At 44.0% G+C, this 24,041-nt stretch overlaps 1 protein-coding gene across 1 annotated transcript; it reads right to left on the minus strand.

The window, feature by feature from the left end:
- Nucleotides 1-466: 466 nt before the first annotated feature.
- ZBTB49 (zinc finger and BTB domain containing 49) lies at nucleotides 467-23,920 on the minus strand. The gene is given in 9 exon segments (XM_082837993.1): nucleotides 467-1,328; nucleotides 4,269-4,430; nucleotides 4,522-4,612; nucleotides 4,615-4,648; nucleotides 5,994-6,154; nucleotides 12,207-12,253; nucleotides 15,211-16,313; nucleotides 18,247-18,417; nucleotides 23,891-23,920. Coding segments are annotated over 8 exon segments (2,415 nt in total). The 5' UTR covers nucleotides 18,399-18,417; nucleotides 23,891-23,920; the 3' UTR covers nucleotides 467-663.
- Nucleotides 23,921-24,041: the final 121 nt, after the last annotated feature.

Consider the following 24,041-nt stretch of genomic DNA (forward strand, 5'->3'; position numbering starts at 1 on the left):
GAATGCTGAAAGTTATTCATCTCACGCTGCAGAAAAGCAAACCCAGAGAAGGTTCTAGGAGGTTGAGGAGCTTGCCCATGACCTGACCAGGAAGTGGCAGCCAGGACTCAGGCTCCGTTCTGAGGGCTCCCAAAGCCCACTGTCCAAGATGGCACAAGAACTGAACCTGGCACTTATCCCTGCAGGGTGAGCCCTCGTTGATGTCTCTTTTCATACCACTATGGTCTTTGGGTTAATAAAAATATTTGCGGAAACACAATATTATACAGAAAGGCAACTTTTATTTATTCAAATTAAATTATAGTATGAGTTTCCTATACAAATAAAATCTTTTTGTAAATAAAAATACAAAATGCTACAAATTTCAATCATGTAAAAATGCAAAAATAATATCTGTATTATTATATCCATATATTTTCCCTTTACCACGACCAAAATGTACAGTAGTTACACGCAGTTCACACCACGTCTGGGAGACGGTCTCTCAAGCCTTCTGGGGCGCAAGGCTTGTTCAGTCCCTCGTCCACTTCCACGATGTGCCAGGAGGCCTTTCTTCCCACACGCTGAGCTCAAGGCACTTCCGACGACCACCCCCTGTCAGGAGGGAGAGTCTAGCCTCTCGGGCTAAAGCCGCCTCTGATGCTGAGCTGCTGACAGAGGACCTCACTGGTCCAGCTCGCTTTCATTCTGCAGCGTCTTCATCGCCAGCCCCCAGAGGGTCATGCTGGAGAAGAACTGTCCCTCCGAGTTCCTGTACGCAGGGGCGGACGCGCGGCTGCCCAGGGGGTCGGCGCAGTGATGGTCCAGGGCAGCCAGGGACGAGCGGATCGCGGCCATACCGTCGGCTTGCAGCGGCTCCGTGCCAGCCGCGGCCTCCACGCCTGAGTAGCTGTAGGCCTGGTGCTGCGCCTGCGGCACATGAGGCTTGGCGAGCTTGAGGGGACCCAAGCTGAGCTTCTCCTGCTCACCTGCTCCGTGAGACTGAACCAGGGACCGGAACTTACAGTGGCCGTCAAATTCTGCTACTGAGTCTTCTTCCACTGGGTGGACGGGGATTTTAACAGACACGGGCATCAAAGTCAAGGACACGTCCTGAGAAAAAGAATCCGAGCTCTGAGATTTCTCCAGGTCCGAGGTCTCGATGGCCTGCGTGAGCTCCTCCAGAGCGTCCTGCCCCTGGTCATCGGCCCTGCAGTGCATCTTCTTGTGACGCCGCAGCACGGCAGAGCGGGTGAAGCACTTGTTGCAGATGTCACACGTGTATGGCTTCTCCCCTGTGTGAGTGCGGACGTGCCTGCGGAGGTCGCCGGATCCTCCGAAACATTTTCCTGGAAGAAGAAAAGGGATCTTTTCAGAGGAGAACATTCTGGAAGGAGTCCCCTCCACCCCTGCTAAACCCCAAAGGACTCTGCTTTCATGTGAACTCAGCTGAGCCCTGCTGTCACCTGCTCGCTCTGATTCCAGACTCTTCCACTCTTCTCCGGCTGTAGCCCCTCCAACCTGCAGCCTTGGTCTGGGCGTCTCGTGCGAGGGCTCTGGAGCCCCGTCTCCCTGCACAGGAGTGCTCGCTGGGTGGGCCTGGGCGCCTGCCCCAAACGCCCACACTGGGAAACCACATCAGTTTTGTTCAGATTTTCACAAATCTAACACAGCCAATCTATAGTTTAGAAGCATCTTTTCTGAAGGTACTTATGTATTCAGCTTTTAACATAATTTTACGCATCCTTCTCCAGGTCCTATTTCCTTTTTCTGGGTATAAGCTAGAGGTAGGGGATCTAGTCCCATCATGAGAGTAGGTTAGAAGATCGGAAGAGAAAAACCAATAAATAACCTTATAGAAGTCATAACACATTTACCAAGGTCTGAAACAAACTACACAATTTACATGGACACATATTTTAGAACTTTTCACTTATTCCTATGTCATTATATTTGAATTCTCAGCTATCCAGCCCTGGTCAAGCAACAGTGGGCTATCTGGGCTGCTTCCAACTGTTTGCTACTATACCTGAGGTTCAACTAACATCTTTCTTTTCATTGTTTCCTTAAGATAAATTCTCAGTAGTGGAATTAGTAGGCAAAAGGTGTTAACTATTTTCAGGGTCCTTAACGTGTATAAACTTCAGCCACAGTAGAGTTCCCAGTGAGACAGGGGATATGGGAGGGGTCTCCCCTCTGCCCTCAAGTCAAGACAGGGCAGCCAGGCTCGACGTGTGTCCATCAGGAGGTCACGGTGGGGCAGCGCTTGCCTCCAGGTGTGGGCCTGCAATCCCCCAGAGCACGGAATGTGAGTATGTCCCCAGATGGGAAGTGAGCCAGCCTGGGGCCTAAGAGGACTGCCTAGAGAGGCGTCGGGGCGCCAACAGAGAAAGTCTCCTCGGAGGAAACTGCTTTTACAAAACCAAGCGCTAAAGGAAAAAGTCCCGCTGAAAGAAAATGCACCTTTCCATCTCGGAAAAGTACAGCTGAGTGCTGGGGAAGGAGGACAGAGTGGAAGGGAAGGCTTTCTTTAGAAGAAGCATGAAATGCTGGAGAGACAGGGACAGGGACAGGGACGGGGGAAGGAGGGAAGGAAGGGGCAGAGAGAGGACCAAGCTTTAAACTCAGCAAAGCTCAGAATGGGAAGCCACCTTAAAACGGAAACTGTCTTTTGAATCCAAGAAAATGAAAACATACATCCACACATAAACATGTACATGAATGCTCAGAGCAGATTTGCTAAGTGAAATGAAGTCAGTTACAAAAGACCACGTATTACATGATTCCATTTATATGAAATGTCTGCAACAGGCAAATCTATAGGGACCGAGAGTAGATTAAGGGTTACCTCGGGTTGCGGGGAGGGGATGGGGAGTGACTGCTAATGGGTGTGGGGTTTCTTTTTTAGGGTGAGGAAAAGGTTCTAAGATTACATGGTGGTGAGGGAAGCACAACACTGAATACACCCAAACCGCTGAATCGTTCACTTTAAATGGCTAGATTTTACAGTACGGGATTTATCTCAATAAAGGTGTTATAAAGCTTTGAACCTGTCATGAAAGACCATGCCTGCTCCCTTTCTCCCTCCCCCCTTTCCCTGAAAGCTGACCTTGTTAGGGTCAGAAACCATGGTCAGTGAGTGGCTGGAGGGGTGGAAACGAAGTGGGGGGGAAGAGAGGGTCCTGCTGCACTGCTTTCTCTACAGGGTCTTAGCCAGCAGCAGGCCTGGCTGGGAAAGGAAGAGAAGAGTGAACCTGAAATCAAGTTCACAGTTGTAATAATAATTTAGAACTGACATTTTAAACTAGTGATTTGAGACTGCATTTGTGATTTAAAGTGATGCAATTTTACCCTTTAGTAGTAATGGAGCTGCCGACATTGGTGTCCAGGAGATCTGTACACAGTGTAAGTGGGAGATACAAACAAAGCTGCCTCCCTTTGGTTACATCCCATGCGTCCTGCCCTAATTTAGATACCAACCACAACTAGAACAAGCCACTCCGAGGATGCCCCAATTCCAGGCTCCCCACAGCCTGACTCTGAGCATTTTTCCTATTTGTTCTAAACAGGTAATCGTAAAAATGGTTATTCACTCATTTGCCTGTGATTCAATCCACATTGTCAGGGGCACATGTGTGCACATGTGCACAGCTGCACCACACATGCATACAGGCCCTCCCAGTTCTTCAGAGGTTCCAACACTCTGTTATCACAGGTACCAGGTGACCTAACTTGCAATCCCAGTTTCCTCATCTGTGCAGTGATGTGCCTGGAAACTGAGAGCTGCCAGCCTTCCCTTTCCTTCCTGATGACTTTTCTGAGGCATCAAATGCCGTAGAAACGACCTTTGCTTCATGATACACAATATGATCTCAAGAAGCCCTCCCTCTTGAGCCTACCGTGTGCCCCCGAGGCCCCAGCAGGCCACCATGCTCTAGCCCCTGCTGCTGCACCCCACGCTCTCCCCCGCTTTTCCAACTGCCAACCCTCCACGGGCCCAGACCAGGAGCACAGGGCACCTGGGACTCAGTATCAGTCATCTGTGTAACTGGAGCACCCAGGATGGTTCCTGATACCTTGAAGACACTCAGTAAATGCCTGCTACACAAATGCAGACGAATCAGAGGACCAAGGTGGTTAAGAAACAGCATCACTTCCATTTTACCCATGAAAAAAGGGACGACTTATCTGAGACCCCTAACAGCCCAGGACGGAGTGGGCACAGACCCCGGTGCCCTCCCCACAGGGATGACCAGGTGACCGCGGGTCTGCGGTGGGCAGGAACTTACCACAGGCAGAGCAGCTGTAAGGCCGCTCACCCGTGTGCCGAACTCTGTGCTTTACCAACTTCCTCTGCATGTTAAAAGACTTTCCACACTCGCCACAGGTGAAGACTTTATCAGCCGTGTGTGTCTTTTTGTGCTCCTTCAAATTACTGAAGTTACTGAACCCTAGAGAGACCACAACAGGGGTTAAATTGAAGGGCTGAGAACATTTTAATCAGAAATTTTCAAGGAAGAAAAGGGAAACCCTCAGCTGTACCTCGACCACAGATGTCACACAAGTGTGGTTTTTCTCCTGAGTGAATAATGATGTGACGCTGGACATCACCAGAGGCTGCAAACCTGTAATGCAATTTGGAAATTCAATTAAGAGCCTTTCTACGTCACTGCAAATCTTTCTAATTGCAAGTCGCTGAGGGAGGAGATGAGCTGCTCCCTCTATTACTTCGGAATGTGATGAGGAGTGGCCTGATTTCATTTCAGAGATTTAAAAAAAAACAAAAAAGTTTACTTTTATTCTCTTTTTAAAGGAAAGTAGAAAATGATCCAAGTGTTTTGTTTCTAAAACATTTTTTCTTACCTACTTTCACTAACCTTTCTTCTTCAGAGGTGACCACTAAGTTGGCTTGGGGAGTAACTCCAACCCAACCCCCAGTATGAAGCTCTATGCTCTTTCCTTCCCACCACACTCGATAGCAGGATAAGAGGTTGCATTTGGGGGAAGGTGTTGCATAGAGACATGATTTTAAATGCATGGAGCTCAGAAGGCTCACATTTAAAATATCCTGCAAAACAAGGACCCCAAGTGAAGCAGCAGGGGGCTTATGCTAAGAGGCGCCTCAAACAGGCAGTACATGTGACCTGGGCACTAAACCTGGGCAGCTATGGCAGAAAGGGAGACATGTCAGGCTAGGTAGCTTTCACTTCTTTGTTTTCTACCATCTGCAAAGGTAACTGTCTTCCTGGAACCGAATCAAGAGTGCTGTCCCATCCTAGCAGAGGACTGTGACTATAGCTGCCCTATGCCCATCCCACCCCGCCCCCAACTCCTGAGTACGAACTTATCAGGGGCCGAGAATCTGTATGTTCCCAACACAGCATTTAGCACACAGTAGGTGACTAATAAATGCTGAATGAATGACTGGTTAAACGAATGAAGAAAACACTGTGTGACTGGTATAGTCCTGGTTGTTGCCTGCTGTCCTAGAATGACCAAACAATAGATCATAGAGTATGTGGACTCCCGACAAACACCCCCAGTGAGGGGCGGGGAGTCCACGCTGCAGGCCGGTGTGCCCAGAGGAGGGACCATCTCCTCATACTGCTCTCCACCTCCAGAGGGAGACTGTCACCAAGTCAAGCCTCACTTTCCAAGTCCAAGGCCTCCCCAGCCCTCAGGCTTGCCAGGCCTTCCTGTGGCTGAACTCTCGGCCCTTCACAGGTCTGGGTGCGCAGCTGGGGTGCCTCCTACCATCTCCTCTCCTGATTCCAGGCATTCAGGCTGCGAGTCTCATTACCCCTACCAGACAGTCACCTCCGTGGGGGCCAGTCATCTATTTTAACAGACATTTTTGGAATGAATGGAAATTTTAGCATAAGATAATTTTGTTTCATGTAAAATCCCATTTCCTAAGACTTGTGTCCTAGATTCTCTTTCCTTTAATTAACATTTCCATTTCTTTTTGCTATTCTCATGTGTGTCACAAGAAAAGCCAGAGGGTTTGGCTTTACTGTGTTCCTGAGTGACAGTGAGCCCCTACGCGGCTCAGAGATACCAAGACTGCTCCTGACGTGCGAATGAACGAGCCCAGCACTGACCTCTTCCCGCAGATCTCGCAGATGTATGGTTTCTCCCCAGAATGCCGACGTAAGTGAGTCTGCAAATTACCCGCCTGTAAAAAAGGAAAAGAAAAAACATGCCAATAGTGAAAAAAAAATTTTAAGAGCACATAAATTCAAAAGGAAAACTGGCAGATTTAGCCAGGTTCCCATCCAACTTCCAAATGAAGACTCCGGATGCACGACTCAGACGCGGCCACATGCAAGGAGATCAAGGTCCGGCCTGGTTCTGAGTCAGGAGCAGCCCCGCCCAGCAGTGAGCTGAACAGGGGAGCCTCTCAGCTCTGCTCCACACCAGCCCCTGGTCCGTCCACGGTGTCGCACCCCTCTAAAATGGGCCCGACATACTGTGGAGGCTGCTTTAGGGGTCGCTAAGCTTGTGTTGTAAACAGCTCTTGATGTATTTTATTTCATTTTTTTTTTTAAAACCTGGACCACCTATATGCAACATCATTTGAAAAAAAGGTAGCACTTGTACTTGGTTATTTCAGTATTCATTGTTTCTTCCTGAAAAACAGCTTTTGTTTATAAAGAAAGTAAGACATTTCCAAAAAGTATTTCTTCTTGGCAGTACAGTTGTTCTGCCTGACAGGTTGGTCATTTTCACCTTCGTGCAAAAAAGCAAATCAGGAGATTCACAGTAGTCCTTCAGCTGCAGGCCTTTTACGTTTCTAATCTCTGAAACTAGCAGGGCTTTACGAAGAATAACTGATTTAAATGGAGATCACAAAATAGATTTCCATGTACTAATCAACAGGAAATCAATATTAAATTGCCTAAAGTACAGTGAAATTAAACCTGCAAATGCCTCAGATATTACAAAAGCTACTGGCAAATGTTTCAAATTAGGATTTGGAAACACAATCTTCCATTGTTATAATATAATACTCTCAATCTGTCATTTCCCAACTTAATTTTTTTACAGTGTTCTGTTACAAAGACACTGAGCAGGATGACTATATCTAAGGGTAATAATGTTGCAGGCCTTATGCACAAAATTAGCCAAAAAAAGAGAATGAACAGTAATACCCAACTCACAAACTTGGCTATGTAAATTTACAAATTTGCTATGTATATTTTAAACAAAATGCAAAGATAGTTCATGGTTATAGGTTTGAAGGTGGTTCTGAACCCGTGGACAGGTATAAAGAATGTTGTCTGTAGATTTTATGTTATATAACACAGAAGATTCTTTATGTCTATCAGACTCTGGGAAACACTAAGTTAGAGACTACATTTCAGAATACGATAAATATAGCTTAGGAAAAAACTTGTTTATTTTAGATAAGCAAAGAGAAAGAATCTGGCAAAACACTGGGAAATACCCAGCTTTTAACTGAATGACTATTAATAACAGTAATAAAACAGCAAATGTCAACAGCAATAGATATTTGGTCTACTCAGGCCTTTACAAGTACAGTCTAACTAAATTACTCTTAGAAATTGGTATTATTATCTCTTTTCTAGGTGTAAAACTGAGATTCAGATAAATAAATTAGTTGCTCTAGTTACATGGTAGGCCAGAAATTAATATTAGTTTGTCTGAGTTTAAACTCTTGTCTTACATGAGGGCGTGCAAGTTTCTGTGAATAAACTAGCTTGTGCTGAATTCAGTATGACAAGCAGTCACTTTGCCATCCAGGAACCAGTTCACTGGAGTTGAGACAATGCACCACTGAGGGCTTTAAATCAGTCATTTCCAAATTTCAGAAAAGCCTGTCATTTAAATAACAATTTGAATAGCACCATCTGCTCAACAGTTAAATTAGATCCCTCTTGTTTCAAGTTATTTTGTAAACTATGTATTATGATTGAAACGCATTCTGATTTGATTCTTAGCAATGCTGCATCTTTCTTTTTTAAATAAAGCATAACAATTACTTATTTTCAAAGTAAACAAGTAAACAATTACTTTGGTTTTCAAAGTAAACAATTACTTGTTTTCAAACTAAATGATCTTCCACTTAATATTATAGTACACAACAGTAAAACAAACTTTAAGATGTTTCCTTAGCTATTTAATACTGGACATATCTAATGAAAGTAATTATCATTCCCCCAAATAAAGGAGCACAAATTAGTCTGATAAATGGTATAAAAGTAGATTAAATAATGGAAAGATTCAGGCAAAAACATCCAATAATGCATTCAGATAATTTTTACCGAATTACATAGCACAGTGGGGCCCAGATTATTTGCCCTTTAGTCAAGAGTCTTTATTTTTGGTAAACTTTGCTATGCTTTATTACACATCTTAGAAATCATCTATAGTTGGATCCATGAAAACTCCAGTAAGTGCTAATACTAGTAGCCCTCATTTATGAAGAGTTTACTATGAATGGAACACTTTGCTAAGCAGTTGCAAATAGTGTTTCAGTGAGTCGTCACAATGTCCTCATAAAGTATAATTCACACATTACAGGAAGTAAACAGAGGCTCTGGGAGGGAAGCAGCCTCAGCCCCCAGAGCTGGGATGGAATATTCTAATTCAGCTTCGTCTGTGGACTCAAAAGCTTGTGCTGCTGTTGGGCTGAAAAATATCTGCACAAAAGGAAGTTCCACCCTTTCTAAGTGGATGCCATTTTAAATTAGGATGGAGTTGTCAGAATTTTGAAGTGAAAAACTCTGTTGTAGAAAAGAAGTTAACACCTGATTTGTTGAGCAGTTTAAAAAATAAACTCCTTCTAATAGGTACCTGAAACTCAGTATTTAAACATGATCAAACCAGGCAGAGATTCTCTGGCAGAGTACTCTTCTAGTGGCTGCTGATTGTTTATATAAAAAAATAGAGAACCGTAAAACTTCAGAGAAAGAGAACTCAGATCTTAAAAGTAATCTAGTTCAGAAGTTTTAAGACTTTGAAACAAAACAAAAAAAATATGGAGATTAACACTGAGATATCACCTAAAGAACAATGATCATTATATTGATAAAAGGACATTTAACACTGAAAATGTGGGAAATATCACCTCAGAGCTGAAAATTTAAAAATTTAAGAAAAGTTCATTAAAGTATTCTTATTTTTTGCATTTTCACCATGGATGGGATGAAACTTTGCCACCCCTGGCATCGGGCCACATCACTGCCCTGGAATGTGTCTAAGCAGCCTCCTACGGGATGCTGTATCCCTGTCAGTCATGCCCTGGACACAACACAGGAGCTGCTGGGAGGGCACCGAGCCTCTCAGAACCTGTCCTTCTGCAGCAGCTGCTCAGTGTTTCTATTCTGCCTCCTTGGAGAGACAAAGCAACTCCATTCCTCTCCCCAAAGACAGCTAAATACACTGTTTCCCTTTTCCTGTTTCTCATGTGACAGGCACTCCAGACCTGTCACTATCTTAGTTTTCTCCCCTGGATGCATCAAATGGCCCAGGTTCTCCTCCACACGGGAGACACGGGGCTCCAAATGGAGCCTCATTCATACTCTAAAGTACTGCGTGACTCTTACTTGCTGAGATCCAGGCCCATACAGTGTCCAGAATTATATTAATACGTGCATAGTTTGTTGTCACAATCCAGGCTTATCACAGCGTTTTAAAGCTGAGGTCTCAAACTGCTTGCTGACTCATAAGTAAGGTTGTGGCTGACCTTTTTTTTTAAAAAAAAAGACTAACACTACGAAATACTACACAGCATAAAATATTAATTCTTATTGGTAGGTCTGTTTTCTAAATCTTCCAGAAAGGAAAATATTTCCAGTCCATTGTAACCACACGTATTCCAGTTCGTATGAGAAATGAAGGACAGGTTACTGAGTATTCGTGTGTAAACACCACCACTGCTCTCTCCACCTGGAATGCCAGAGACTCTAGGCTGATCAATGACCCCTGTCTTCAGTGCCCACCCCGCCCCCACCAGCTTTCAGGTCGAAATGACTACTCTCCTCTTCATACAGTTGCCTATACAAGTGTCACGGCACTTGCAGCGTTTCATTGTGCTTTATCAGTTTATACAACTGTTTCTTCCTCTAAACGCAAAGCTCCTTGAAGCCTTTACTTGTGTTTGTGCCCTAGCACATGGCAGAGCTTATTCACAAAAATTTCGTTACTTCATTATGAAATAAAACAGCGATATACATCTGTAAACTATAATTATACATAACTTTACAGTCATAAAAATCTGGTAAACATACAGACACCAACACAGAAGAGGAGGATTTCTGTAACATTTATCAGACAGGGCCGCCCTTGGTGGGACTCGAGAGGGAAAGTGTAGGACAAGGTCTGAAGCAGTGGACAGGGCTGCCAACCAAACCACTGTATTAAAAAGTACCAACACTCAAGCCCCAGCCCCAACCAACAGAGTCAGAATCTCTGAGGGTGAGCCCGGCATTAACGCCAGGAGAGAAGGCCGAAGGCAGACTCGATGCTTGAATGTCTGGGTACACTTTATTTGGTTAGCACTGAAGAGTCAAGGAAGGGTTCCAAGCAAGAAAAGGACAGAACCTAAATTGTTATCACAACGTAAACGTATAAAGGACTTTCATGTCCATTTTTTCATTTAATTCTAATAGTCCCATGAGGTGGTATTATCCCTATTTTTAAGAATTAGAAAAATGAGGCCCAGAGTAGAGACTGCTAACTATTAACGGTCATTAATCCAGGTTTTGCGCTTTCCCACTACACCAAAACTAGCAAGGTTAAAACGGTGGGATGTGGGCTGGAGAGAGTGCACCTTGGGAAGACTGGTCCACAAGAGCAGAGAGGCCAGAGAGGAGGGAGGCCATGGCAACAGGAGAGCGGCCAGTGGCGTGTCCTGAGGACTCACCATGAGCCAGGTGAGATGCTAATCATCTTATGAACTCACTGACTCCTCACACACCATGGGGGTCAAGGGTCTCACACCCTTGCTCTATAGATAAGAAAGCTGAGTGCCAAATGGTTAGGTAGCTTGTCCAAGGTCAGAGCAGTAAACCAGAGGCTGGATCCAAATCCAGACTGTCTGGCTCTAGAGGCCAAGCTCTGACCCCCAGGTGAGGCTGGTAGGAAGAAGCACAGGCCTCAACGCGAGAGGCAGGTAGAGCAATGACCCCTCCACTCAGTTCAGCAGCAGCTCACTGAACACTTGGTGGGTGCACGCACCCTGCCTGGACTAGTAATACACAGGAACACGTTAGGATGAGGTGAATCACTGCTGGCAGCCAGTAGAAAGAGGGAGAAGTAATTAGATGGCAGGTCTGGGTGTGTGGGAGACTGATGAAGGGTAAACTGGAAGAGCCAGCTCCGTGGGGATGTGACAAAAGCAGGGGCCGCACTCCTGCTGTTGCCGTGCTCCACGGGGCCACGCTGCCCCGCTCTCTCCACAACAGAGGGCTCGAGTCCTCCGTTGAGGCCCAGCCCCAAGGTCCTTCCCCAGTAAGACAGCATTTGCACATGCTGTTACTCCAGGATTAGCATGCGTGTGTAAAAAACAGTTGTGGGGTGACTGCTTCCTCTGCAGGACTGTGCACTGGGACCCTGCGAGAAGCTTCTGGAATGCCAATGCCCGGCACGTGGCGAGGGAAGAGTTACCTTCCATTTCAGAAGGAAAAGCAAGATCCCACAGCCATTCTATCATGTTCAAAATTTTCTTTAGAACATTCAATCTCTAGGTTTCTCTACGTCTAGTGCCCAGATCAGTACAGAGCCCACAGGAGGACACAACACATGCCGGCTGAGTGAGAGAATACATGTGTAATGGTAGTGAAAGCAGGGAATGAAATGTGTTTGGTCTTTTCTCCAACATCCTAACACCTAGTGTCTCAGTAAGAATAAGGACATTTGTCTTGGATCCAGCCCAGCACAATGTGCAGCCCCCAAGTGCTGCTCAATATGGTTTACATCACTTGTGGAGGAAAAGAAATATACTAGAAATGGACCCATCCTTAATGGGGGAAAAAGGTATTGTGAGAGTTCACACACTTATAAAAAATGGTATTTTCCGCCCAATGAACTAGAAATTTCTTTTCTTGAAAATTATTTTTTTCTTGATTTAGTCTGAAGTCTTTTAAGTTACAGATATCATCAGAGGCTTCTCCCCCAAGTCCAAAAGTATGTCTTATCTGTAATAAAAATAAACACTGGGTTTCAGGTTTCCAATTATTAACAATAAATAAAAGAATTCCCACCTGAGAGAAATGTTTCCCACAAATGTTACATTCAAAAGGTTTCTCACCTAAAACAAAACAAAACAACAACTTGTAAAACCATGGGTAACATCTGCAGGATAGTTTTCTGTGTAAAATGTTTAAGCTGTCTCTTTTGTCCCACCTTCCAAACCACAGCATTACATACTTCATCATCAAACTATGAAAACGGGAGCCTCTGTCCTCATCCTCATGATCTCTCGCGCCCTTAGATGACAGGCAGAGATGATAAAAGTGAAATCTATATTTACTTTTCTCTAAAAAATTAAATTGTTCTCCAAATTTACACCTGTGTTGAAATCAAACGTATTTATCTGCATTCAAACCATATTTAGGCTTTGGACACAGACTTTTCCTTCAGTTGAAAATCAAATGTGAGTTTTCTGGCTGAACAGCATGAACCTGGTCACCCGTCCTCAGCCTGACTCCTGCAATGACCACCGATTCCTAACAGAACCAGGGTGACTCATTCACACCACATGAGGTATGAACCTGGGACAACCCAAAGCAGAGCGGGATCTCCTGAAAGTGTGATGGGAAAAATCCCCTCCCCACTGCCTTTCAGCCTTGGTTGCAACGTGCTGACAGGGGAAAAGAAGATTCCATGATGAGACATGTTCCCCTGCTGACTGCTTGGCCCCCTGACTTCAGCAACTCTGAATAATTACACTTTGGTACAGAATAGATGGAAAGAATGGACTCTACTACAAAGAAACCACAGCAATTCTGAAGACAGTCTCTAGAAAATGATCTGTTTAAAAACATACTTCAGGTACTGCCTTTAACACCTCTAGAACCCTAATAAACAGAGACTGTTAAGACCAAGAACCTTCCATTTTTCCCACTCCCCTTAAATCAAGTGCTTTCATTAAGAGCCTTTTAAAAAAATAACACAAATGTTTCCCTTCCTACTGTATTGTTGGGGTGTGCCAGCTTTATGGGCTTCTGCTAAATTACTTTTATTTTGATCTTTTCCTAAAAACTATTTAATGGCTTCCTCAAGGATAAGGGGGGAGCTTCTGACCCCAACTACAGTTGACCCTTGGACAACAGGGTTTTAACTGCACATGTCCACTCATACATGGATTTTTTTCAGTAGTAAATATCACAGTACTACATGATGGAAGTTGGCTGAGTCTGCAGATGTGGCGGAACCAGTACGTGGAGGACCAACTATAAGTTAGACTAGGATTTTCAACTGCTCAGAGGGTCAGTGCCCCTCAGCCCTGCGTTGTTCAAGGGTCAACTGTAATTATAATCATATGGATGCTGTATTTGGACTACATTTATGTCTGAAGTTAAGTGATAATAGATGTTACGTTAAAGTCCGCCCTATGAGATATGAGAGTCTGAAAAAAGAGATCACTAGTTCCTAAGACTCTCAAGTGACCAGGGTTAACAACCCTACTCCAGTGGTTCTCAAACTTTTTGTTCTCAGGACCTCTTTACGCTCTTAACAACTGAGGACCCTAAAGAGCTTTCGTTCATATGGGCCATATTTGGCAGTATAGTCCATATTAGAAATCAAAACTGAGTGATTTTTGAAACACACAACTAGACATTTTTCACTGGCCTCCAGAGTGAAGGCCTCATCACAGATCCTGCAGCCTTTAGCCGACTCCACTGTACACTTGTGGGAGAAGGAGAAGGAAAAGGCAAGGAGCATCCTACATTATGATACAAATAGTTTTGGCCTCAATGACCCCCTGAAAGGGTTCCCCAGATCATACTTTGAGAACTGCTGCCCTTCTCAATATATTTATGTCCCAGGAAGCAGCTGTGCCATATAACTGTATGACTACTATTAACCAAAGATGTTCTTGCAGAATCAACAATTCTTGTTTCCTTTAAAGCTAAATAGGTAAGTTTCTCAAATAAAAATTATAGTGATCATTAGGCTCCAGAAAATTACAGAATGACCTAAATTAAGTTTTTACAGGGCAAAACTGAGTCAATGATACTGTCTTCATATGGAGTAATGATAATGATAGCATCTTATATTCAAATACACCAAAATTTATAAAGGGCTTTCATAAATATTAATTCAGTCTCAACAGTGCAATGAGGTAGTAAACACCTAAGCAAACAGGGAATCAAAAGTGATAACAGGACATCACATCAATGGTCACAATTACACAAGTACCTTGAAAAGCAGTTACTTTAGAAGCATCCTATAACATATTCCTTCTCATGCCTCTAAGATAATTGCCATTAATTTGTAATGTATACTAGAGTCATCATGCTTAAATGCAGGAAGGAAAGTAATATATATGTATTATATTACATAATGTATACATACTATATAACACTTTCTTTTAAAGCTTTTGGAAAAAATAAACATTTTGGGAAGGGGAGGTATGAATTACATGAACTAAGGTATGAATTAAGGTAACAAAACTTTGAAAATTCAATATTCAGATGGAAGGATTTTCATTTGAAAATATCAAATGGTTAAAGCTGATCCTTATTAAAAAGGTTGCCTCTTGCCTCCCAAATCACAATTTTTTAAATCTGATATTCAAATTACCTTCCAAAGCTTTCAGGATTACTCAAACTAAATTACTTCAGTCTGAATTAACCTACCTTATGCTTTTAAAAAATAAACAATCTAATTCTAAAGAAAGAACTAAATATTGCTTATCTGTTTTAGAATTAATTTGAAAATCTGAGTGCATCAAAATAATCTGCCATACTGTAGAGATGGAAAGTTTCCCATATACAACCGCAATTAAAGTTAAAATGAAACGTGTACCATTCTTTTAAACTGGCTCTATGAAAGCATTTACAGAAATGAAGATTATTCTTTAAAAGGCATCACCAAAAATATAAAATAAAAAATAGCTAACACTCTTTGATTTTGGGGGGTAAATATCAATGACGTCATCAAGCAATAGCAAAACTTCTTACAAAAACAGGAGCAGGCAGTGGTGTCTGATCGTCTGCATTATTTCCTTTCCTTTTGCCTGCGGGGACCGAATCAGTGTACCTGTATGAGACCGTTTGTGAAGCTCCAAATTGCTGGGATGTTTAAAAGGTTTTCCACACAATTCACACGCATACTGTCTCTGTGACTGAAGTGTCTGAGATTGGTCTTCCAGGGCCGCAGTGTCTTCGGGCCTCTCCATCTCATTCATGCAATTAAAATTCTCAGAACTGATGAGTTCTTCACTTTCTTTTTCTTCAGCACTTTGGCTGTTAACTTTCTCTACACTATGGTCACTGGCAGATTCTATCCTCTTGGTTAACCTGTCATCTGATTTGGGTTCAGATGTCTGCTCTGCAGATTTCTGTGACTTTAGGAAATTTAGCTTCTTAAGGTGAATGGCCTTCTTGAGCCTCATCTGTCTGGTAGGTTGTTGGCTTGTGTGGTCTGGCTCAGGGTCTGGGGTAGGTTCACTCAAAGGCTGGGCCAGGAAGTTGGAAGGCAAGTGCTCGGAGGACTCCAGGACACACTCGGCGTGACCAACAGCACAGGGCTGGTGTTCCGCGGCATGAAGGTCTGAAGATGTGCTGAAAGTGAAAGGCTGCTTGATTATTCTCTCATGACTGGGACAGGTGGCTTGTTTATAGTACTGCTTACTGTACAAGTTTCTGAGCTTGTAGTAATAGTTTGGCTGTTTGAAAGGCAGTTCTGTGCAGCTGCCATCTAACGTATCAGGGGCTTGTTTTGAGGTTTCAGCTGTGGAAGTATGAAGACCAACTGAGGGTGGGGCATGAGAATGTGATTCATCCACAACTCTACCCTGCTGAACACCTGCTGAGCACTCCTGCAGCAAATGAGGGGCGTAGTTTTCACTGATAACACAATTAGCGTCAGGAGTCAAAGCACTTTGCAGGGAGAATGTACTGTGACAAGGCAGGCCGGGTGGCTGGTCTACACCGGCTGACTTTAAGAATGTGTGACACAGATTCAGAACATTCTGAACTTGCAAACACTGTGCCGTGTCCAGCATGACTTGTATATTGTCCTGGTTAAGATCCAGATGCGATGTGTACATGAAGTCCAGGATCTGCCCGATGCCGCTTACATTTTTAATATCCAAGTGAAAAACATCATTCTTCTGACCTGAAGAATTCTGAAAGAGGCTCCTGATAAAAGAAAGGATATCTGCTTACAGTGTTAACAGTTCATACATTCTGATAGCTTTTTTTATAAATAATATCCATGTTAATATTCAAAATTACCACCCTTCTATAAATGCCAAGATTTTAAAATTAAGTATGCTTTAATCCTTTAAAAGGTTTTGGCAAGCCATCCAATAAAGCAATTCGGACGCATTGAATTAGTGTGTTGAATATCCAAACTTCCAAGGAAATCTCAACATAAAATTTTGAAATATACTCATTGTTCTTTTTTTCAAAATGCAATTATCTAAATGTAATACTAATTGCAGAGTATAGAAAACTAAAGAACACACATTTTTCAATATTTTGCGTTTAGTCTGACAAAGTACATATCTCAGACCATAAAACACATACAAAAATATTTCCGTATCTGTCTTAAAAACATCTGAAAATAAAAATAGCTATAATAAACCAACCCTAGATATACACTAATTTTTTAAAATTTCAATTTGTTAATTGTGGCAAAATACACATAATGTCAAACACTTGACTATGGTTCATACGATAAATTCAGTGGCATTAAGTACATTCACGTTGTTGTACAACCATCACTACTAACCATTTCCAGGACCTTTTCAACATCCCAAACAGAAACTCTATACCTGTGAAACAATAACTCCCATTATCCCCATCCCCTCAGCCCCTGGAAACCACCATTCTGCTTTCTGTCTCTAGGAATCTGACTACTCTAGGTACTTGACAGATACTCATTTTTTAAGCGGTAATTTATCTGGCTGTCAGATGTTTCTCAGCAACCCAATGGTCCATAAACCAGCAGTGAGAGAGCCCTATAAGTTAATGGGGGGAAAAGGCACCATAAAGCCCAGGCACTTTGTTCTGGGCACAAGTCAAGTTCACTGGTGAATGAATTTGTTGCATGTAAAACTACCAAGCTGAGTCAGGTAAATTGTCTTGCAAGTTTGTTAAAGACTTTTTATCAAATGCAATCACCTGCATCCCCCAAACAGCCTTCAGTTCCATTCTAATATGTACTTAAGGAAAGTACATATCAGAAGTAGAGTGGGGAAAACTCAAAATAGCCAATGTATCACAACATCTAAACCTAACTGTTCTATGAAAACAGAACAGGCAAAGACCAAGTAGGGGACCATTTTGCACATGGGCAAAAAGTGCTGCGTACCTCAGTGAGCCAATCCACTATAATACAACTTGTAGCATATATGACAGCTGGGATTTAATTTGATGATTCAGGATTATCAAGGAATGAGTAAATCCTGTTCCATATGTTGTTTACTAGAGCAATAAAATAGTATGAATTTTAGGGGAAAAAAAGGTACTGAAAAAGAAGCTTTAGTGCTTAAAGAGAGATAAATCTACTTAATCAGAAAATGTATGTAGAATACATAATCTAATGTTAAAAATAAATGAAATACTATCGCTTGATATTATTATTTATAAGTAAATCTTTCACTGAGGCAAAAATGATTACAGGGGTAAGTAAACTGAGTTCAAACCTGTTTTCTTAGAATAGTCAAATGAGAAACAAAAACTAAAATGTTTTAATTTAAAAAAAATAGCGTATAGAATGCTCTCTGATTTCTTATCAAAGAAAAGTTCTTACCAGAAATTCTATTTCTCAATCTTCTTATCCTGAAAGGATAAGAAATGTATACAGAAGACGGACGTTAATTGGAACTATTAAAATCAAAGACAAAGTGCCAAAATAGTTTCAAGTGCCCCAAATATATTTTAGTTAAAAGGCTCTTTCCCTCTCAGGTTACTCTAAATATTCAATACAAAAGCAAAAAACCCACAATGTGCTACAAAAGATAAGGAGAGTGAAATCCAAGGAGAAAATAAAATTTAGTCAAAATAGTTCCATTCTAGAAGAGCTTTCTCTCCGTACAATTGGAAGAACAAAGTCTAAAATATGTACCTAAAGTACTGGCTGAAAGCTGCTAGAACATTCTTATGTGCTTTAAAGCAGACTCCTTTCACCACCAACATACAGTCACAAAGCAGGCCTTGAATACGCTGCTCATGCAGCTGCTGGAGGAGATGGCAGCTGTGAGTAGCAACTGGGTCCATGCTCCACCATCCAGGAGACCTAGGACAAAGGACATGGATAAGTTGTGATTCCTGACGCCATCACCAGAAATCAAATGGCACCCAAACCCAGTGGCTGACCTGTGCTTCACTGTCATGATTCCCTGTCACAACAGTTTAAAAAAATGAGCAAAAAACATAGCTTCTGAAGCATCTAGACCAACGCTGTTCAACAGAACCATCAGCAATGATGGACATGTTCCTTATCTGCACTGCTCAATACAGCAGCCGTGAGCCACACAGGGCCACTGAACACTGGGAATGTGGTGAGTACGACCGAGGAACTGAACATGTAATGTAATTTATACTTAAATAGTCACCATATTTGGCAGTGCAAATCCAGAATATGACCATGCTAATACTACATGCACGTCTCTCATTTCTACTTAGATTACTTCAATGAAAAAAAATATATATATAAATACTTATGAGGTTGGGAAATGGCCAACTGGATAAGATGAAATCAATACTTATTGAGCAGCTGTATATGGGGCACTGAAGTAGAAGTTGAGGAAAATTACGAGCCTATTTGGGGAGATAAGACACAAGCCAAAATAAATGAACACACACCATAAGACGGCAATAAGAGAGGTACCGCAAGGCAGCACCTCTATCCATTCATCCCTCCAGCCTCTCTGACAAGGCGCTACTTTAGCAGAGACCTGAGGAAGGAACGGGAATGAGCCGGGGGTCCTGGAACAGAAACACTGGCAATCATGAAGTGTGAGCCGGAGCTGAGTGGGCAGCTGAAGCCAAGGGAGAGGGAGGACCTGACACCAGGGGGAAGGGAGAGGCAGGGAGGGGAAGGACAAGCAGAGGGCCAGACCACGTAGAGCCTTGCAGGGCCTTTTAAGAACCTTGACTTTGACTCTGAATGAGACGGAAGCCATTATATGGATACAGAAAATTTCATCACTCATCATCTACTTACTGACTCCTCTGTGCCAGGCTCAAGGGCTACAGCGGTAAGCAAAACACCCCAGGTCCCCACCCTCCTGAAGCTTACATTCTACGGGAGGAAACACACACACAAGTACATGACAATGAAGCCAAACAGTCTGAGCTAGATACTTCATGAGTTAAGACACGGGCTCCGATGATGAGGAGCTCAGTCTAGTAAGAGATGGTGTTTGGAAGAGGAAAAGTGGGGAGAAATGGAGTCAGACTGAGGTGAGACTATGGAAGTTAAAATGGCAGTTTGGTAGTAAAAACTAAAAAGCCATTACCTGCTTTCTTTGCTTTCATTCTCAATACATAAACATTACTGAAGAAGTCACTAAACCATGAAGGCAAAATCTTTTTAACATGGCCTCTACTTCTATTATTGTTATTATTATTATTATTAGGCTTACTTCCTATTAATCCCAGGTGTGCCCTCCAAAATAAACTACCTGCAGCTCCCCAAACAAGCTGTGTTCCTGGCCAGTTCTGGACCCCTAGCCCACTACTCACTAGCTATACGACTGGGCAAATGACTTCTCTGTGTCCTACTTTCCTCATCCTATCTCAGTTATTGAGATAATTGTGAGAACCCATGTGAACATTTAATATAGTCCCTGGCAATGTATTAAATATTCAACTCAAGTTATCTAGAAGGAACACCTAGAGAGCCAGTTAAAATGCAGAGTCCTGGGGCCGAGGCATCTGCACTGTGCGCATCCAGGTGATTCTGAAGCAGGTGGACTGCAGACCTCTGCCTTGCTCTCTCCTCAAAAATCTCTGGTTCTGATACTTCCTGTCCTGGGAATACTTTATTGACAAATGACTCTCCCACCTTCCAGATCACGCCCACGCTCTGAACACGGTTTGGCTGAGCTGTCACCTGCTCCTGAAGTCTTTCCGGCCACGTTTCCCCTTCCCCACCGTTCCTTCCTCAAGTCTGACTTTGGGGTCACATCTGTGCGATCTTACCGCATAAATACTTCAGTAAGATACCCTGTCATTGTGTCCTATCACCTGTATCTCCAACTCTGCCGTGAGTTCTGAAGGTACCATCTTATCCACCTTCACCTGGCACACAGCAGATACTCAACCACTAAAATGCACGCTAGCTGATCTCTGCTGCTGGTTAGTAACGTTTTCTATTTGTTTCTTTTCAACTCCGTCTACATTCCCCACAACAGTGCTTCTGAATCCTTTCCATTCTCTTCATTCTCACCACGTCTGTCTCCCTCTTCCATAAAAATGACTCTGACGCTGACTTCACTAAGGTTGATTCCATGAATGACTTACTATACCCTGAGTGCCTTTAAATTCCTTTTGTGATTCCAAATTTCCCGCTCACCCCCCTCAATCCCTTCACCTCAAAGGATGAAGCGCACCTTCTCCTTCCAAAGCTGACTTCCCTTCTCCTCCCCTTCTAGGACTCTGCTTCATCACCCCTTTCAGTGCTCCACTCTGTCCTCCACTGGCTCACCAGTCCCTGTAAACACGCCAAGATGGCCCCGTGTTGAAAAAAGCAAAACAAAACAAAACAGGACAACAAACCTTTCCCCCAGGTATATCTAGTCATCACAGGGCCCCCCTCTCACACGTTTGAAAGAGCAATCTACACACCCTACTTTACTTTCTCACCACTCCTTTTTTCACCTTACAACCTGCTGCCCTTCTCACTGTGCTGAAACAGACTCCCCACAGTGGCCTGCCCTCAGTCCCTTCCCCCCCAAGCTTTCCCACAACAGGTGGTGGTGCAGCCTGCCCACCTCCACTGTGGAACTCCTCCTGCCCAGAAGGCTCCCGGTTCTCCATGTCCCTGAACTGTCCCATCTCCAGGCTGCACTTCTTCCCCTGTGAGCCCCCCACACGTTAATGTCCCCTAAGATTCAGCACCTGGGCCCTCTTCTCTTTCCCATCACCATCACATCTATTCTTGGCTTTCACCTGCTCAGAGCAGACAATTCCTAAATTTGAAACTCCAGCTTCAGCCACCAGTTCCAAATGTCCAGCTTTCTGCTGAACATCTCCAACCATATGACCCTTCAACTCAGAATCTCCACATCTCATCTCCCATCATCTCACCTCCTGGTTCCTAAACCCTGGATGGAGCCCATGCTCTTATGCCCATGAGAAAAAGGACATTAAAAACACAACATAGAACCTTCCTCCAAAGACTTAAATGTTAAAATACAGAAAATATTCTGAATCTATATTAGACATTCTCTAGCTATAGAGAAGTGACATGCAAAGTTATGAACCATTCCACAGTTTACTTTGACTATAAAAATTGTAACTATTCTATATTACTTAATATAGTTCTCTAATTGCTTCATGATGTCAATCCTGTGCCTCTCCAATAAGATTATAAAAAACATTTCTTATGTGTCCTATGAATAACAGCTATGAATAATAATGTATCATGTACCTAGTAACAATAACAACAAATATTTATCAAATGTTTCCTCTATGCCAGGCAGTATTTGAAGCTCTTTACACATATTAACTCATTTAATCCTCAGAATAACTGTAAAATAGATACTACATACTATTAGCCTCATTTTACAGACGAGAACAATGAGGCATTTGGTGGATAAAAGAGGTCCACAACTTCTCTGACCCTCTTCCCAAGGGGAGGTGGGATCTAGGTCTCCTCTCCTTGAATCTGAACAGCCTCTACCTTAATCAACAGAACAGGTAAAAGGAAGGGTGTAAAGCTGTGCCCATTTCTGGGCCCAAGCCCTACAAGCCGACAGCTTCCACCTTCCATGTTTTGGACACTGGCTCTGGAAGGCCTGAGTCAACATCAGGACTGTCAGACACCCAGCTGGAGAGAGCACATGGGGCAGCAGAAGGGCTCAGCTGAGCCCAGCCTTCCAGCCATTCCTTCCCAGGTACCAGATGTGGGAGCAAAGCCACAATGAATGCTCCACACCAGCCCTTCCAGCTGATCACCACTCCCAGTCCACACATGTGGAGCTGAAGAACCACCCAGCACGGCCCTGACTGAATTCCTGACCCACAAAACCGTGAGATAAAATAAAACAGTTTTTAAGTCACCAAGTTTTGGGATAGTTTGTCACACAGCAATAGATAACCTGAACAGAGTTACAGAGGACAAACACAGCTAATAAGTAATAGGTAATCAATAAGGCACAGAATTGGGATTTAAACCCAGGGAATCTGACTCCAAAGTCCACATGCTTAACCACTTCTCCAAGTTACATGCAATAGCTCAAAGGCCTTCCTTGGAATAAGTCAGTAGCCTCTTCAGTCTACTACCTATACCTGACTATCCAGGTGATCCCAGAGATAAGCACCAAAGTAAAGTAAAGCACAGCACACATGAGGATGAACACGTGCAGCAAGGCGCTGTGCTGTGATACAAGAAGCACGGGGCTCTCTATATATTTTCAGCTAACCCACTTTGTCACAAGGTAAAAAAATCTTCTGTCTTGTTGATCAGCGTATCTCTGGTACCTAGAAGAGTGCCTTCGACACAGTAGGTGCTCAATACATGGTTTCAGGATGGATGGAGATTCTGGGCCTCAGTTTTTCCTCTGTGAAAGTGGAGGGGTTCCCCCATTGGGTCAGATAATCTCTAAGGTATCCTCCTGTTCTAAATGCTACAAATTTATACCAAGATAATATAGATTACTATCTTGCTGACACCTTGATCTTGGACTTCTAGTTCCCAGAACTGTGAGAAAATAAATGTCTACTGTTCAAGACCCCCACCAGGCTGCGGTATTTTGTTATAGCAGCCTTCACATACACCCTCTGTTCCATTCCCAACCCTGCTCACCTCCAGAAAGAAAGCCTCCTTATCACCCACACAGCCCCACTCTAGGCCTAATGCTTCTCACAATTCTCTGTTCAAACCCCGTTCAACCTTCATTCACTCATTGAAGCAACACACACTTAGTCTCCACCTCTGTGTGCGCGACCTGTCTTAAGGGCTGAGAAGAGCAGCCAAGCGATTAAGCCGCAGGCACTCTGAGTGCTTTACATTCACCAACTCATGAAATCCTACAAGAACCCCACCACGTAGGAACCGTTATTACACCCGTTTTACAGACGCGGAACCGAGGCACGGAGAGGTCTTACGCCAGTGGGGCTGGGGGGGCTAGGAGCTCTGTAGTCTTAAGCACTATTATCAACTACAGCGTGATGCAGCGAGCCGGGGCGGGGAGGGACCCGCTTCTTCCCGCGGACGGTGCCCGGGCGGCCGACAGCGACTAGCCGGAGGAGGCCGGGAGGGGACGCGGGTGGGGTTTCCATGCCGAGGGAGCTGCACGAAGGGGAAGGCCCCGCTCGAGGCCCCGGACCGGTTTTGGTCTCTGAGCCAGAGCACCGCGCGGCCGCGGGTTAACACGACTGACCCGGCAGCTCCACTGACCCTCGCGGTGCCCGGGGATGCGAGGGCGGCAGTGGTTCCATGCCCTGCCCGACCCTCGGGAACCCAGCGTGGGTTCCGGGGTGCTCCCACCGCGCCGAACCCGCACGCCCTTAAGAGGCCGACCTCCTGGCCCGGCGCCTACCTTCCCCTCGGAGGCCGCTCCACGCCCCGCCGCCTTCTCTTCTCTTGCCGCCGCCGCCGCCCTCAGCGCCGCTCGCCGGGTTCCACCCGCAGAGGAACCACCCAGACAACGCCCCCTCGGCCAGCACGATCCACCTCCGGCTTCCGGTTGC

Source organism: Leucopleurus acutus (genome assembly GCF_964270905.1).
Source record: "Leucopleurus acutus genome assembly, chromosome: 4".
In the NCBI taxonomy this organism is placed as follows: Eukaryota; Metazoa; Chordata; class Mammalia; order Artiodactyla; family Delphinidae; genus Leucopleurus; species Leucopleurus acutus.